The 18,019-nt window shown below is 40.0% G+C and overlaps 1 protein-coding gene across 1 annotated transcript in view; it reads right to left on the bottom strand.

Annotated features, from left to right (window-relative positions):
• Window positions 1-4,673: 4,673 nt before the first annotated feature.
• DDX50 (DExD-box helicase 50) overlaps window positions 4,674-18,019 on the bottom strand; it is a 34,632-nt gene continuing 21,286 nt past the window's right edge. Inside the window, exons 8-15 of the mRNA XM_040975862.1 lie at window positions 17,236-17,385; window positions 14,037-14,198; window positions 13,593-13,712; window positions 12,788-12,861; window positions 12,405-12,564; window positions 8,574-8,708; window positions 7,479-7,523; window positions 4,674-5,158 (exon numbers count right to left, since the gene is read on the bottom strand). Coding sequence (XP_040831796.1) covers window positions 4,883-5,158; window positions 7,479-7,523; window positions 8,574-8,708; window positions 12,405-12,564; window positions 12,788-12,861; window positions 13,593-13,712; window positions 14,037-14,198; window positions 17,236-17,385 — 1,122 coding nt within the window. The 3' untranslated portion in view covers window positions 4,674-4,882. The remainder of the gene's footprint in view (window positions 5,159-7,478; window positions 7,524-8,573; window positions 8,709-12,404; window positions 12,565-12,787; window positions 12,862-13,592; window positions 13,713-14,036; window positions 14,199-17,235; window positions 17,386-18,019) is intronic.

The raw sequence follows: 18,019 nt of genomic DNA, 5'->3' as shown, positions 1-18,019 counted from the left end.
CACGCAGACCGCACCAAGCCCCGTCTGCAAGGTGCTTGGTGTGAGATCGGTAGGTTTCAGTCCTGTAAAGGCTCTGAAGGACCTATTTTAGAACCCACAGGAGGGGCCGTGTAGACCCCGATGGACGATAAAAGCAGTTCTTGCTCATGCATAATTTGGACACTGCGTGACTTTTGGAAGATGAGGGGAAAGTGATCTATTGGATGATCAATGACGATGTTAAGCTTTTCCTAAAGAACTGGTGGTCCAACACAGTGGGAGACAGTTCATCATGCTATTTTACAAAGTGGTTTATACCGCTATATATGAAGACCTGCTTTTGTCATGAACAAAATAAACAGAAAACTAAACAGTGTATGAAGAGTGTGGCAGTGTCTGGCATACTGAGCACAACAAATGACAGTTATTAAAGCTCACAGCTATGTCTCCACTGGGAGAGTCAATTCAAAATATTGCATTCTAGGACAGAGGAAAATGCTGGAACAATTTTATTTCTTAGATTAGTTTTCACTGCACATTTCTGAGTTTTTAAAATTTATTCATTTATTTGGAAGGCAGATATACAGAGAGGAGAAACAGAAAGATTTTCCAACTACTGGTTCACTCCCCGAGTGGTCACAACAATCGGAGCTGAGCCTTATCCAAAGCCAGGAACCAGGAGCCAGGAGCCTCTTCTGGGACTCCCACGCTGGTGCAGGGTCCCAAGGCTTTAGGCCGACCTCAACTGCTTTCCCAGACCACAAGCAGGGAGCTGGATGGGAAGTGGAGCAGCCTGGACACGAACCAGTGCCCAAATGGGATGTTGGGGCATGCAAGGTGAGGATTTAACCACTGAGCCATCACGCTAGGTTCTCATCTGAGTCTTAATGATAAGTTTTAGCTTCAGATAAACTATTTGATGTTTCATAATCTCAATCTTTTTTTTTTTTTTTTAGCCATTTAGGTAAATTACTACTTACATTGTGATATACTTGAGCCAGGAAACTTGATATATCCATCTTTATGTCTTTAAAATTTTAGGCTTTTGTCTGACACATACTAAGTAATCTATAACTCAGTATTTATTAAACATCAACATGGCAATGATGGAGGAAAAGCTCTTGAAATACATTGTGTCTGTATGTGCAGGCAGCAAAATGCTTCAGTCATCCTGGGGTTAGGTGCAAGAGGAACAGAAGTATAGATGCAATGAACCTATGGACAAACAAAGTGCTAACATCTAGAATTCCAGTACCAAGGGAAGGCTTAGTCCAAGCCTCTGCTCGATAAACCACACACCTGTGTGATGCTGCTACACGCAAGACAGAGACAGGCTTATTAAACAGAGGTGAGAGAGAATATTCTACAACACTGCTCTATGGTAAACTGCTGTCAGGGCTTATGAAGTATGTTCGTTGTTTTTTAAAAATTTATTTTTATTGAAAAGGCAATTCTACAAAGAAAAGCAGGGACAAAGAGAGATCTTTCATCTACTGGTTCACTTCCCAAATGTCCGTAATGCCTAGAGTTTAGCTGGATCCAAAACTAGGATCCAGGAGCTTCCTCTGGGACTCCCATGCTAGTGCAAGGTCCCAAGACCCTGGGGCACCCTCCACTGCTTTCCCAGGTCACAAGCCAGGAGCTGAATGGGAAGTGGAACAGCCAGGACATGAACCGGTACCCATGTGGGATGCCAGCGCTTGTAAGAGGAGGTTAAGACAATTGAGCCACTGAGCCAGTCCCTGTACTATCCCCGCAAACATACATCTACACAAAAAAAGCACAAACCAAAATTCCAAGGACACAGAAGGACCTTTGGCTCAAAGGTGATCAAATTATTACACTAAGCTTAGTTGTAAGCATAAAATTTATTAGCAAATAGAATTAACTTAAAGGGCCCGGCGCGGTGGCGCAAGTGGTTAAAGTCCAGGATCCCATATGGGCGCCGGTTCTAATCCCGGCAGCCCTGTTTCCCTTCCAGCTCCCTGCCTGTGGCCCAGGAAAGCAGTTGAGGATGGCCCAAAGCTTTGGGACCCTGCACCCGCGTGGGAGACCCGGAAGAGGCTCCTGGCTTCAGATCGGCATAGCATCGGCCGTTGCGCTCACTTGGGAAGTGAATCATCTGACGGAAGATCTTCCTCTCTGTCTCTCCTCTCTGTATATCCACCTTTCCAATTAAAATAATAATAATAAAAAAGATAAGGTGTTCCTTAGATCTTTAAAAAAAAAAATTAACTTTAAAGTATATATGTGATAGTAAATGTGAAGTTCTGCTTAGATGTCTGTTCTACCAGGCCTGAATTGAAAGGAATGAAACACATTGGCTAGCTGGTGCTGTAGTGTAAGAGTAAAGCCACTGCCCACAGAAGGTGCCAGCATCCCACTTGAGTCCAGTCCCAGATGCTCCACTTCCAATATAACTCCTGCTAAGTTGTCTGGGAAAGCAGCGGAGGATGGCAAAAATACTTGAGCCCTTGCATTCACATGGGAGACTTGGTGAAGCTCCTTGCTCCTGGCTTTGGCCTGTCCCAGCCTTGGCTGCTGTGGGCATTTGGAAAGTAAACCAGTATTTCAAAGTGCTCTCTTGGTTACTCTCGTCCTGCATTTCAAATGGATTTGAAAATTAAAAGCGCTCTTGAATCCCTGCACCCGTTTATGAGCTTGGTGTTCTTGCCCAGAGCTTGCAAATCATTGCAGCTAGGCATGCTGTGTACCTAGGTTTCTGTGTCCATCTTTTACTAGATTCTGAACCCCTGCCTGAACACTACATAGGCCAAGAGTACGAGTACCCACACTTCAACTTAGTAGGAATGGAGTTCCTGTTTCACCTTGCGTATAAATCTAGAGCCAGAATACTCAGATGAGTTAGCCAAGTTCTTCCCCCAGTCACAGCTGATCAGATCTTTCTCCTCCTTCCAAGTGGCATCGAAAAGCTTTCCCCATCCACAGATTAACTGAATTCTGACTCTTCCTAAAATAAATCCTTTGAGCTTTCTTACCAAGATGTTCATTTCCTCAACATCCCATGTTATGTAGTTGGAGTCAGTGTCCTACTCAGAATAGGGAAGAAGAAAGAGGGACTCACTGAGAAGGGATGAGAAGGGGGCAGGAAGCCAAGAACTATGAGGTTTAGAGGAACCAAGAGATGAATCTGAAATGACCATTAGGTCTGGCATAAAGGTAAGTTTTGACACAAGGAGGATTCCTATTACTAGAGTACTAAGAAAAGCAGCCATTTAGCAGAGGATGCAGCAGAAAGGAGATAAAGAGGTAGAGACTACAAACATGAACATCTTTTTCAGAAATCTGGCCATCAATTGAAATAAGCTAGAAGTGGAGGTAGGTGAAAGAACAGAAGATTGTGAGGATTGCCGTGTGTGATGGGGAGGGCACGGGCAGCAGGATGTGCTTAATCATGATGAACAGATGCTCATAATCAAGTGGGAAGACACTGTGATGTTTCACAAGGACGACATCACTGAGCAAAATCGCTTTGGGACCCAGAGGGATGGGAATAAGCACGTAAGATTATAGCTTTATATGGGAGGAAGGGTTATCATTTTCTAGGAGGAAATTATGATTGCTTTGCAGGTGAATTTCCACCTATTCAGATAAAAGGTTAGAGATTGAACTTCTGCTGGCAACAGCCACCAAGTGATTTCTTACAGCAGCATTTACCAGTCTGTTGCAGAAATAAAAATGGGAGACAGGTGACTGACCCAGGGTTCAGGTTCTGCCCTGAGTGAGAGGAAAGGATGCCAAGGTAAAGATACTTAGAATATTGGCAAAATATGATTGGACTAATCGAGACTATCTATGGATTAAGGTGGAGACAGAATATCTAAGGGGGCAAGGGGCTGAAGGCCTGTTAGAGCTTTCTAAATTGGAGATTGCAAGAATGCTGCAATGTAGCAGAAGATGTGAAAATGTGGGGTACAGCACTAGGCTTATTGGTGACAATCGTTATTTCAGTTAAGGTGGTCAAGGAACTGCATAGCTAGGTTTTATATGAGTGTATTTCATGGAAAGTGACATCTCCTAAATGAAGACAAGTCAGGACAGAAGAGGAAGATCAGGCCAGTATTCAAAGCCAATGAATAGTGGAGCTTGGTAAATTGTGTGATTGACTAATAAAAACAAATCTTAAAGAAACATAAAGGGGGCAACACAGCGACATAGCAAGCTAATCTTCAGCCTGCAGCACTGGCATCCTACATGAGCACCAGTTCAAGTTCTGCTTTCTTACTTCTGACCTAACTTCTTGCTAATGGCACTGGAAAGTAATGGATGATGGCCCAAGTTAGGGCCCCTGCCACCCATATAAAAGACCTGGAAGAAGCTCCAGGCTCTCAGCTTCACACTGGGCCAGCCCTGGCTGATGTGGCCATTTGGAGAGTGAACCTGTGGATAGAGGATCTCTCTTTCTCTCTCCCCATCTCTCTCATGTAAAACTAAATGAATCTTAAAATAAAATGCTATACCTAATTAACCACAGCACCACTTTGCCACCCTTTAATAAATGCAGACCAAGATTTCATATTTCCTACCATATGATCAATGGAAGGCATGATCTGAATATAAATACAACACATTTTGCAAAATTGAAGCAACCTTAGTAAAATTAATCGAACTGCCATGTTTTAGGAAATTTTAAAAGATTACATTTAGAAAATTCTTAATGCATAGTAAAAAGAGACAATAAAAGGAGTTTTTTATTCAAAGGTATAACTGGATAAGTAGATTTGTTTACAACCATTCTTGTGAAATACTTTTTAAAAAAATACGACCAACTTCTTTGTAAATAGCAGACACATACTTCAACTGTGATGATCTAATTTTTCATGGATAATATACATGATTAGGCAGAAAATAGATAAGCTCACATGGATAGATTATCAAACACTCAGTCAAAATTCCGTGTGTGTCCCCCGCTTCTTGATCGATTTCGGTTCCCACTTCGTCTTCTACCATCTTGTCGATTCCCTGACCGACTTCCCTGTCGACTCTGTCGTCCTGACCGGCCAGATCGACCACCTGCCCGGCCTGACCGGCCTGACCGACCTCCTGACCAGCCACTCCTCTGTCTCGAATTAGAAGATGTATTTCCATCATAATATTCTTCAATTTCAGGTAATTTGGCTGGTACTGAGAGTGTCCAGTCTGAATTATGCCACTCTGCCTGTTGGGAGAATTCACAGGATGAACATGAAGGCAAAATAGACTGTATCAGCAAGCAAGGAGTAAAGGAGATGATCCTTTCATGGCCGCTACCTAGCACCTAAGAAAGCCATCCCACTGAATCCAAAGTGTCTGGAACAAAAATGGAAGCCAAGAAATAAATAAAACAAAAACATATTCGTAGCTCATTCACCAACTTTTAGTCCCAGTAGAGACTCCCAGGTACATTTCAACATTCTAAATTCATCCAGTTTACACATTCTACAAGAGAGCACTATCTGGTTTCCCAGCACACAGACCATTAGTAAGCAGCACAATTATAGATAATACCAAGAAGTACAGAGCTGACTGACCATGGAGGTTACAAGCACTAAATAACGTAACCAATAAACACAATTTGGTAAATACTCAGGACACAAATCAGTAGCTCATAAAAGAATCATTTACATCTTCTTGCATTAACTGCTATTCATTACGATTGTGAGTTGTCAAGGAAATCTGAATTCAGATACCTTGTTTATAAGGATGGGAAAAGATAAACATCCACACACACCATTAGTGACCAAAATGTCAGAAGTGCACAGAGAGACAGAGAGAAAGATCTTCTGTCCGATGATTCACTCCCCAAGTGAGCACAACGGCCGATGCTATGCCGATCCAAAGCCAGGATCCAGGAACTTCTTCCAGGTCTCCCACGTGGGTGCAGGGTCCCAAGGCTTTGGGCTGTCCTCGGCTGCTTTCCCAGGCCACAAGCAGGGAGCTGGAAGGGAAACAGGGCTGCCGGGATTAGAACCGGCGCCCATATGGGATCCTGGGCGTGCAAGGCGAGGACATTAACCACTGCGCCTCCGCACCGGGCCCCTTCTTTTTTTTTTTTTCTAATTTATTGAAAAAGACTGACAGAGATCTCTCACCAGTGGCTCACTTTCCAAATATCTGCAACAGCTGACACTGGGCGAGGTGGAAGCCAAGACCTGAGAACTGAATTCAGACCCCTAGTGAAGGTGACCTGGACTCAACCACTTATGCCATCACCTGCTACTTCCAGGGTATAGATTAGCAGGGATCTGGACTCAGAAGCAGAGCCAGGACTCACCCAGGTGCACTGATATTAGATGCAGGAATCCTAAGCATTATGCTAAACGCTACACCACAATGCTAATCCCAATTTTTTTTTTTTAAGGAAGAGAAAGGAAAGAGAACCTATGGATTAAGAGACTTAAGAAACATCAAATTACAATTTATGGGGCCCGGCGGCGTGGCCTAGTGGCTAAAGTCCTCCGCTGGAATGCACCAGGATCCCATATGGTCGACGGTTCTTGTCCCAATAGCTCCAATTCCCATCCAGCTCCCTGCTTGTGGCCTGAGAAAGCTGTCAAGGACAGCCCAAAGCCTTGGGACCCTGCACCTGCGTGGGAGACCTGGAAGAGGTTCCTGGATCCTGGCTTCAGATCGGCATAGCATCGGCCGTTGCGCTCACTTGGGGAGTGAATCATCAGATGGAAGATCTTTCTCTCTGTCTCTCCTCCTCTCTGTATATCTAACTTTCCATTAAAAAAATATTACAATTTATGGACCTTATGGATCTTTTATTAAAAGATATTCAGGAGATAATATTGAAAATGTAAACATAAAATTAGATGATATTAAGGAGTTATGATTTTCGCAAATTACGGTATTATGACATGGCTTTTCTTAAGCTCCTTAAGTATGGAAAATATTTGTGATTCAAATGATAGAATGCTAGGATTTGTTTAAGAATAATACAGAAAAGTGGGAAACCAGATGGAAGCAAGAGATGAAACAAAACTGACCATGAATTGTAAACTGCTGAACAACAGTGATGGGCACATGAGGGTTCATGGCAAAATTCTATCATTTTGTGGTCAGTACTGTGACATGGTAGGTAAAACCACTGCATGCAACACTGGAATTCCATATGCAGTGCCAGATGGTGTGCGCGCTGCACCACTTCCAGTCTAGCTTCCTGCTAATGGCCTGAGAAAAGCAGAAGATGGCCCAAGTGTTTGGGCCCTTGGCAAGTACATGGGACAATCTAATGAAGATCCTGACTCCTGGCTACTGCCGGGGTTAGCTGTGGCTGATAAAGCCACATGGGAAGTGAACTAGCAGATGGAATACCCGCTCCTCTCTCTTTATCTCCCTCTAACTCATTGAAATAAATCAATCTTAGGAAAATTCTGTCATTTTATGAGTAAACTATAACAAGCAAATTCTAACTAGAAGGTAAATTAGGCATCTATATTAAGAAACCCCCCTTTTTAGAGAAACGAAGTTTAAAAACACAAATTTTAAAATACCTGTAATCTTTCTGACTCAGTTGTAGGAACATCAAAGCAAACACCCTAAGAGGAAAATAAAAACATCTTTATTTACATGCATAATTTTTTACTAACAAACGAATATTTGCAGATAAATTAGTTTTAATAAAATGATTGGATTTCTCCCATGATTTCAAAGGATCAAAACGGATCAAAGCCTGACAGAGTGGTTGTTTCATTTATTTTTCTAAATCTGGAAAATAGCAAGACAGTATCTAATAACTGACTATAATTAATAACAATTTATTCTTTAGAAATTTTGTAGACACTGTAATTTCCCTTATAAAACAATCCTTATGACACATTCGTTTAAATTTCTCCCCTGTGGAGCTGCAATGTTTATTAAATAAGACTGATGTCACTCTTTGGTTTCAGTTGCCAATGGAACTGGAGACTAGATAATATCCAAGCACAGTTACTGGTTTGGTCTGTAGATAATGTAATCTTTTCTCTCCTCTACTTTTCTCTGAATACGTATATTTGTCTAATACTTGCTTCAAATCTTTTTGCATGGTAAGTAATATTAAGCTTTGATAAAGTACTACCAATATCAACAAGCTAGCTAATAAATTCTACTCTAGAATGAATTTTATGTAGTAAATTAAGTGAAATAAAATACAACATCTCCCCAAACCACCAGATGAAATCAGTTACTAAGATTATGGAGCATTAACTTCTACAAAGGCATTAAACCCCTTTTATTTAAATTCATATCATTACCCTCATTAACAGTCAATAGCAGCCACTTAAACAGTAGCATGTGCTCTTTAAATTACAGAACCACTTCACTCTTGCAATCATTAGTTACTTAGTCCTGGAGAGTGCGTACAATACACATATTACACATATAAAAGCAGAGCTCAGACAACATAGCCTGAGTGTATTAGTGAAACCAAGTAGGACGACTTCAGGCTCTAAGGCACAGATTTTTTAATTTAACAGCCCATATTTATAACTGTAAGCAAACTAACAGAGATAAAACTATTGGTCATCCCATCCTATTAGGCTTTTTAAAAAGCGGGAAGGGGAGACAAAATTGTCCCCAAAGATTTTTAATTGTCTAGAGAAGCCTACCATATTTCCTTTTAGAAGGCACATTCTGGAAACTTGAGCCACGGCATTACTACTCAGCTTTCTATTAAGTTCCTTCCAAGCACAGTTGACACCTTGTATCTCTTCAGGGCTCTCCAGAGTCATGGTCACAAACCCCTAAGGAAGAAAAGTCACATTTATGTTGGGAAAAAAATAAGTGATGAAGGGCTATAGCCACTGTCCTACTGAGCCAATGCTATAAAACAGCCGCTAAAAAAAATTTCTTTGAAATTATACTTAAAAGACTGATGTTTAGAGATTTAAAATACCACTATTTTAGCCGTTACTTTAAAGACTACATTTAATTCTAACCATTATACTTAAGACAAACTGGCACACTGGAGAAACAAAACAAGTAGCAGAGAATTAAGAAAATGCTCAGGGCCCGGCCCAGTGGCCTAGTGGCTGAAGTCCTCACTTGAATGCACTGGGATCCCATCGCCGGTTCTAATCCCAGCCACCCTGCTTCCCATCCAGCTCCCTACTTGTGGCCTAGGAAAGCAATCGAGGATGGCTCAAAACTTCAGGACCCTCCACCTGCTTGGGAGACTCAGAAGAGGCACTGGGCTCCTGGGTTCGGGTTGGCTCAGCTCCAGCTATACTGGCTGCTACTTGGGGAGTCGGATGGAAGATCATCCTCTCTGTCTCACCTCCTCTCTGTATATCTGATTTTGCAATAAAAATCAATAAATTTAAAAACAAACAACAAAAGAAAATGCTCAAAGAATTAAAGTAACCTTGGAATGAAACAAATTATAAGAGGTTAAGAGACCTCTAACTTTTTGAAGCACTATTTACACAAGCAGATATATTCTGGGGGCAGATATTGAACACTGTATTTAAGATACTGCTTGCCATGCTCACATCCCAGGCTAGAATGCCTGGGTTCAAGTTCCTGCCTTCCTCCTGATTGCAGCTTCCTGCGACCGTGTACCCTGAGAGGCAGCACATGATGGCGCACCGAGTGGCTCATGAGGAGACTGAGGCTGAGTTCCTGGAGCCCAGCTTTGGCTTGGCACAGCTGCAGCTGTTGGTGGCATTTGGAAGGTGAGCCAGCACACTATAGAGATTTTTCTGTCTACCATTCAAAAAAAAATTTTTTTTTTACTTATTCTGTGAAATGTCACTGGACAACAAAAGGATCAATATGAAGAAAATATAGGGTCATATTTATCTAACAAAGATTTAATATAGTCCATACTCACAGGGTGTAGGTTTGAGGACAGTAAACAGATTAGCAACTACACAGAATGTCCGATAATAATAAGTATCATATAGAAAAATAAATCAGAAATTAACAGTAACAGAAGTTAAAAGTAAGCTAGATCATGTGTATTATTATTATTATTATTATTATTATTTATTTGAAAAGTAAAAAGAAACAGATCACTGCCAGAAGATTACTTTACTTGATAAAGGTAACAGGAATTATCTCTTCCATACTTCTTAGCCCTAAACAAATTGATCAATTATCCCAGCCAGGGGGTTGGCAGTGAATACCCAGGCAAATAGAGACTCTAAGGTGGACTATGTCAGCCAGTGGAGTCTGGAGAGATTTCATCGTGATTACAGTGTAAGACTGGCAGCAATACAGAACTGCTGAACTATTAAAACCACTTGAGCAAGACCCTTGGAGCATGCCCCATATCGGGGACACTGGCATGGTTGGGAGGCTGGGTATGGCTTTTCCCCTTATCTCCCCTTTGCCCCAGATAGAGTAAGGAAAGATAATACGAAAACAATGGTCTTACCCACTTTCCTCAAGCCCTTGAACCTTCATACCCTAATCAATCATGTAAAAATTACCAAAATTATCTATATAATTTAAAAAAAAGTCAATCTTGGGCCCAGAGCAGTAGCCTAGTAGCTAAATCCTCTCCTGTACATCCAGGATCCCATATTGGCACTAGTTCATATCCTGGCTGCTCCACTTCCCTTCCAGTTCCCTGCTTGTGGCCTGGGAATGCAGTTGAAGACGGCCCAAAGCCTTGGGATCCTGCACCTACGTGAGAGACCAAGAGGAAGTTCCTGGCTCAGCTCCGGCAGTTGCAGCTGCTTGGGGAGTGATCATTTGGGACCCCATGCCCGTGTGGGAGATCTAAAGGAACCTTCTGGCTTCATATTGGCTCAGTCCCAGCCATTGTGGCCACTTAGGGAGTGAACCAGCACACAGATCTTCCTATCTCCCCTTCTGTCTGTAATTCTGACCTTCCAATTAAAAGAATAAAAATTTTTAAAAAGTCAGCATCATAAAAAATAAACACACAAGAAAATAGCTTTGAACTGCATGAACCCAAACAGACATGATCATCAAATACAGCCTTACCTGGGGCCTGATTTTTACAAAAGAGAAATGTGTGTGTGGGTAGGGGAGGCAGGGGCAGGGAGGGGCAGGGAGGTAGGGTAGTGTATGTATAGAGAGAGTATAATTAAATCACCCTCAGTGCAATGACATCTGGCTAAACTGAACACATCTGTGCTACATCAAGTAACTTCCATGTCAGTAAAGCTGCCCTGCCCCTTTTGCTTCCTCCTTCCTGCCACACAAATGGGCTACCCCAGGTTCCCGGTCTGTCCATTCACTATTGAAAAACTTGCAAGTGGTCTCTTACTTGATGGTGGTCCCCAGGACCAGTCTAGTTTTCATTCATTACACAGACATCAGGGGTCCTTTTGTTGATGGGTGCCTCCTTGCTTGTATGCAAGTAATTACTACATTGAATTACTTACAAACATGTGGGGTGGTATGTTTTCACATCTGATACCAACCCTCTAGCGGGCCTGGTCACACATATGCACACACAGAAACACAAGCCCCTTCAGGTAAACAGGCAGTTCTTTCTTTGCCTACAACTGTATTAGCTACATAGTCCATTTTTCACTTGGCATGACTCCATATTGAGTTACAAAATGAAGAACAGGTGCTGTTATTTTAGATTCATTTAGCACAATATTAGGCAAAGAAAACATGTCCTTTTTTTTTTTCCAGATAGACATTTTTGGAATAACGAGGCAAATATAAATATGGACTAGATATTAAATGATATAGAACCATAAATCAATTTTCAAAGATGAGATTACATGGTTGTAATTGTGGAGAATACACCTATTCTTGGAGATGAGTACTGACTGAAATATTTAAAGGTCATACTGCAATGTTTCAACCTATCTTCAAATGGTTTAGGGGAAAAAATTAAATCTGGAGATACAAAGCAAATGTAGAATATGACCAGTTGTTAGGATGGATGACGTATGTTTATTCACTGCCTTATTTCAATTTTTCTATAGGCTTGAAGATTTGGAGCAGGTGGCTGTCAAACATTTACTGGGAGTGCATGTTGTGCTGCATGGACTAAGACACCACTTACAATGCCTGCTTCCCATGTGGAAGTTCCTGCTTAGATTTCCTGCTAATCCACTTCTAATCCAGCTTCCTGCTAATACATCTGGAACTGACCCAGGCGGTTGGGCTCCAGCCACCCAGGTCGGGGACCCAGATGGAGTGCCTGGCTTCTGGCTTTGCGCAGCCTCCAAGCTGCTGTCAGCCATTTGGAGAGGGAACTAGAGCACTGTAGAGTTCTGTGTCTCTGTCTCTTCCTTTCTATTGCTGAGCCTTTTAAATAATAGCTTTTTTTTTTTTAAATAAAGCATTTACTGGTGGGCTGGAGAAAAACGAAAGCCAATTTCTAATACAGCAAACAGTGTTTTATGGAAGGGACTGAGTTCAACACTCAGCAAATCACTATACAATATCTGTAATAATTCCATTTTAATCTTTTCTCAACCACATACAATTCTTTCATAGGACTCTACCGTATCAGAAGTGATCAAAGATCGTGGTTCAAAGCTTGATGCACCAGAGATGTGGGCTAATGCTGCAGCCAAAGCATCCACTGCCCCTTTCTCTTCTATCAGTCTCTGAGCTGATGGTCGGAAAAAATCAACAGCAGCATAAGAAACGGAAGCCAGAGACCTGTGGTTTAAAAATAACAAATTGTCTTGGTCAAGACACAACAAAAACAGGAAAAACAAGAGAATGAATGAGAAAAGAAAGAGTAATGTTTTCATATTTTAATATAACTAAATGTCGCTGGTAAAACTGGTGATTAAAATTCTCTGATACTTGAACTAGAAGAGCTTAAAGATGAACAGCCTAACACAAAGAAAGTATTATTCAGCAAGTTCAGAAAGCATACCTGATGGCATCCATGCTTTTAGACTTAACTAAATCCATTGTAGAAGGAACACCTACACGTTTAAAAGTAATTCCCTGAAAATGAAAGAATTATATTAAAGAAAAATGGAAGTCTTCACAATTAATTCCTAAATTAATATAATTGGTTGAACTTTCATTTCTTGGATTTAACAATTTCCAAGTCCTAGCAGATTACAAAATATCTTCTTTTTCTAATAAACTATCAATTACAAACTCCAATAAGGGAAATTTTTTTTTCAATATTCCCTTAATTAAAATCATGAAATTTCACTTTCAAAACAAAGCTAACTCTAAAAAAAAAAGTGTTTAAAATTTTCAATTTTTTTTCTCATTACCACAGTTCAATTTATAAAGTAGCATATTTTTAAAAAGCAAAAAATATTGAAAAATGTGAACTGCAAAAATCTAGACCACAGAAAATGCGTAGTTTCTTACACACATTGGCTACTGTACCATTATGTAACACAGTCGTAACTATTACGCCAAAACAGTGTCACAGCCATCCATTCTCCGATGCTCGACTGTGAATTACTAAAGTCACAGCACACTTCTAATTTTAGTATCAAGAGGAATACAAGGAAAAAATGAGAAGTTCTATCCTAATTAAAAAAAAAAATGTATTAAAGTTCTAAAAAAAAAAAGTCTTGCAACTGATACAAATTTAGCTCTCCACATGCTTCACATCCAAATGCAGCTTACACTGAGAAAAGCTTGTGAGAACTGAAAATGAGCTCTCTTCTAAGACACCATCTATAATAAGACTGAAATAATTTAACTCTACTTACTGCTTTTTGTTCCACATATCTTAGCTGACTTCTTTCTCTAGGTTGATAAAAACATATACAAATTCCTGTCCGGCCAGCTCTTCCTGTACGTCCAGAGCGATGGATATAGGATTCAACATCCTAAAAATAAGAGATAATGTTTGTTCAAAATCTGTTAATAATAAAATTTTTATTTCAATCCTGTTACTTGTACTTTTCAAGGTTTTTATTCACAGCACACCAGGGTAATTTCTAACTCCCTGGTAAGACTTTGTTGCTGTTTCAGCATGAAGTTAATCATGTGAAAAGCCATCTTATTCTGACCAGTTTAACACTACACTAAGAAAAAAGAGCCTTGGAACAAGAAAAAAAATGACATTTTTCACATCCCCAGCAACAATCTATGAAAGAAGCAACAATTTTTAAAGTTAACCATTTTTCACCAAATACAATCCCATTTCCTACCTGTGGAGGAGAACTCTGAATTACCAGGTCAACCTCAGGAATGTCCAGACCACGGGCAGCAACATTAGTTGCCACCAGAACTTTAAAACTACCTTCTCTGAAGCCTTTTAGAGTGATCTCTCTCTGTGACTGTGCAATGTCCCCATGTAAACACTGGGCATTCTGTTTGAAAAGAGGGGAGAAATCAAGTGTATATAGTTCATTCTTGCAAACGATAATACACTAACACTATCTAGTGGGTATGTCTGTACATTGTTTTTTAATTTACTTCCTGATAACAAGGCATATTTATTATCTTCTAAAAAACCAAATACAAAAAATTTAACAATAAAATGTAGCTGTTTCTCTAATACCAGCCTCTCAGAACCAGTTCATGCACAGTCTGGTACATTTATCTCAATTATTTTGCCTTAAATATGTACACTCTCACATTACTCACAAATTAGCATATGCTATAATTTATGTATAAGGAATTACACTATTTAGGCTCACTTTTGATATCTAATTTATAAATTAAGTAGAATCTGCCATCGTTTCTAATAGAACGCAACTGTTAAAAACTAAATAGTTTCTTCATATGGTTACACTATCACGATTTTTAGCAATATCCTACTTAAAGGCATTGGGGTTATCTTCAAATGTTTGCCTCCTGAAACCATGCTACAATCAACAATTTCATACTTAACAACACTAGATGTCTTGGCATATTTCATCAGGGTATCTATCTGGAAGTTAAATTTCTAAGTTAGAAATGATGAGTACGTATTTAGTCTAGCAGGTAAATTGCATATGTCCGCCATCAGACTGCCCAACTTGGGTTCCCAGCTCCAGCTCCCGACTCCAACCCCCCACCAAGGACTCTGGGAAGTAACTGGATTCCTGCCACCCATGTGGGAGATCTGGAATGTATTTCTGGCTCCAGGCTCTGGTCCAGTCTCAGCCATTGCAGGTATGTGGAGGAGTGAGTCATGGATGGAATAACTCACTTTTTCTCAAACACCTTTTTAAAAAATATATTTATTTTTATTGCAAAGTCAAATTTCAAAGAGAGACAGAAAGAACCTCCATTCGCTGATTCACTCCCCAAGTGCCGGAGCTGAGCTGAGCTGATACAAAACCAGGAATTTTTTTCAGGTTTCCCACACACGTGCAGGGTCCCAAGGCTTTAGGCTGTCCTCAACTGCTTTACCAAACCACAAGCAGGGAGCTGGAAGGGAAGTGGAGCAGCCGGGACACGAACTGGAACCCATATGGGATCCTTGAGCATGCAAGGTGAGGACTTTAGCCACTAGACTATCGTACCAGACCCCACACCCCCAAAATACTTTTTAAAGCTATGGACTTTTTGATATTTTCATAACTGTATTATTAAGAAGAGTGTACCAATTACATTCAGGACTTGGTTTATTTCATCTTCTTTACCCCCTCCTAGATGGTGACTCTAGTAGGCAAAAAATGATGCGCCAATGCTGCTTTAATTTTCACTTCTAAAATTTTTTCAAGGACTTATTATTTGAAAGGCAAAGTAACAAAAAACAGGAAGGAGCAATAAATATTCCAGCTATTGCTTCACTCCACAAGTGCCTGCAACAGCCAGGACTGGGTCAGAAACTCCAGCCAGGGGAGTGAATCTGCAGATGAAGGCTTTCTCTACCTTTCCTTCTAAGTAAAATATTTGTTTCAAATAAATATAAATAAATCTTAAACTAAAAAAGGCCATTACCAAATTATATTCCAGTAGAAGTACTGGTTTTTTAAATTTATTATTTATTTTTCTTGGAAAGGCAGATTTATATAGAGAAGGAGATATAGCGAGAAAGATCTTTCATCTGCTGGTTCACTCCCTAAGTCACCATAAACATCAGAGCTGCACTGATCCAAAGCCAGGAGCCAGGAGCTTCTTCCGGGTTTCCCACGTGAGTGCAGGGTCCCAAGGCTTTGGGCCGTCCTCGACTGCTTTCCCAGGCCACAAGCAGGGAGCTGGATGGGAAGAGAAGCAGCCAGGGCATGAACCAATGCCTATATGGGATCCTTTGCAAGGTAAGGATTTAGCCATTGAGTCATCATTGTGCTAGGCCTAAAAGCTACTGACATTTAAAAATAAGATTATTTTTAAGAAAGAAAATTAGGCTGGTATCTGATTTTTTTATACTAATTCCTCAACCTGGAACAGCACTGGCTGTTGTAGGCCTTTATGGAGTGAACCAAAGGTCAGAAAATTTCCCTCTATCTCTTTCTCTCTCTCTCTGCCTTTTAAATAAATAAAAAATAAAAAGAAACATGGATTATGAAAAAAAGTTTGGGTAATTTTTTCAAAATTTGCACTAAAATAATCTCACCCTTTTTAAAAAGAAATTTTTTTTTAGAACTTTAATCATCTGAAAGAGCTAAGACAAACTGAGCTCTTCAACTGCTGATTCACTCCTCAAACACCCACCACAGCCAGCACTAGGCCAGGCTGAAGCCAGGAGCCCGGCACTCCACCTGAGTCTCCCCAGAGGATGAGGCGGCCCAGGAACTTGCGCCATTACTGGTTGCCTCCAGATGTGTATCAGCAAGAAGGTAGAATCAGAAACAGAGCCGAGATTCAAGCTGAAAGTCACTCCTGTTCAGAGAACAAGTGTTCCAAGCAGTCTCTTAACTGTACACCAGTTACCCCGAGCATCTTTCAATGGCATTTTCCACGAACTTTTTGAAGTACATTTTAATTATTGAAATGACGATAAATGCATATAAGCACATTACATTCTCTATTCTGTTAACTTTTATATGTTTACAATTTTCTACTACAAAGAGTTTTTAAAAAGAAAAAAGATATGGATTTAATACAATCCATTCTATTAAATAAATTTTTTGGCAATTAGTTTCATAACACAACTCTAGATTATTCCATACTTTTACCCACAGAATTTCATTTTGTTTCAACCTTTACATTTTTCAGATCACATTTTCAAAGCCTTTTGAAAGCTTGTGATGAAAACTGATAGAAGTTTGATACCATGTTGAAAAGCTCAAACATATATAATAAAATCTGTTTTAGGAAATTTCCTATCCTAAGAGGCTGAGAGGCTAGCAGCACGTCTTTCTGGGCTAGACTCAATTCTGAGAATGCTAAGTCTGACCCACAAAGACAGTATGATTTCTGTTCCGTGATTTCATCCTCAAACTCTCAGGAGAGCAAACATGAGAAGAGACTTACCTGTTTAATGTGCGGATTCATGGCCATTTCAGTTACGTTCTTTTTGGTCTCACAAAAAATAATAGCTCTCCCTTCAGACCCACTGTACACTTGAAGGACATCCCCAATTACTGCCGGCCTCTGAGACCAATGGCATTGGATGGCCAAATGCTTTGAAAGAAGAAAATATAAAAAATGTGTTAAAACTATTGAAAAAGATTTCTTCTGAATGTTTTCTCTTTCTGACCAAAACATGACCTTCTCAGGGAATAAAACAGACTCCTCAATCTCATTTAAAAATAATACACAAATGTTCATCAATTGGTAAAACGACAATTAGATGATAGAATATTCAAACAACAGAACACTATTTAGTATCTAAGAGAAAGTAACTGCTGTAACACAAAACAATGTGGATGAACTTAAAAATCACTGAGTACATTAAGTCTTATAATGTACATATAGCAAAATTCACTTTTAAGAAGTTCCAGAATGAGCAAAACTCTATAGTGGAAGAAATTACATCGGTGGCTATCTCGGGAGGACAGGGTGAAATCTGACAGAAAAGGGCATGAAGGAACTTTGTTAGGATAATTCAAACAGTCAGTATCTTGATTAGTATTTGACTTACAGGTATGAATATAGTAAAATCAAGCAAATGAACACTTATTAAGATTCTGCATGTTGTTGCACAAACTATATTTAATTTTTAAATATCATATGAACCTCAAAAACGTTACTGAGGAAGTGCAAGAAACCAGAAGCACTTTCTGGTCTCTGCTATACAGGAAAGATGATGAAGGAA

The sequence above is a fragment of the Ochotona curzoniae genome, unplaced genomic scaffold (genome assembly GCF_017591425.1).
Source record: "Ochotona curzoniae isolate NIBS_2020 unplaced genomic scaffold, NIBS_Ocur_1.0 contig_2692, whole genome shotgun sequence".
Classification (NCBI taxonomy): domain Eukaryota; kingdom Metazoa; phylum Chordata; class Mammalia; order Lagomorpha; family Ochotonidae; genus Ochotona; species Ochotona curzoniae.
Note: the sequence above shows the minus strand (reverse complement) of the source record. Positions and strands in the feature narration are given on the sequence as shown.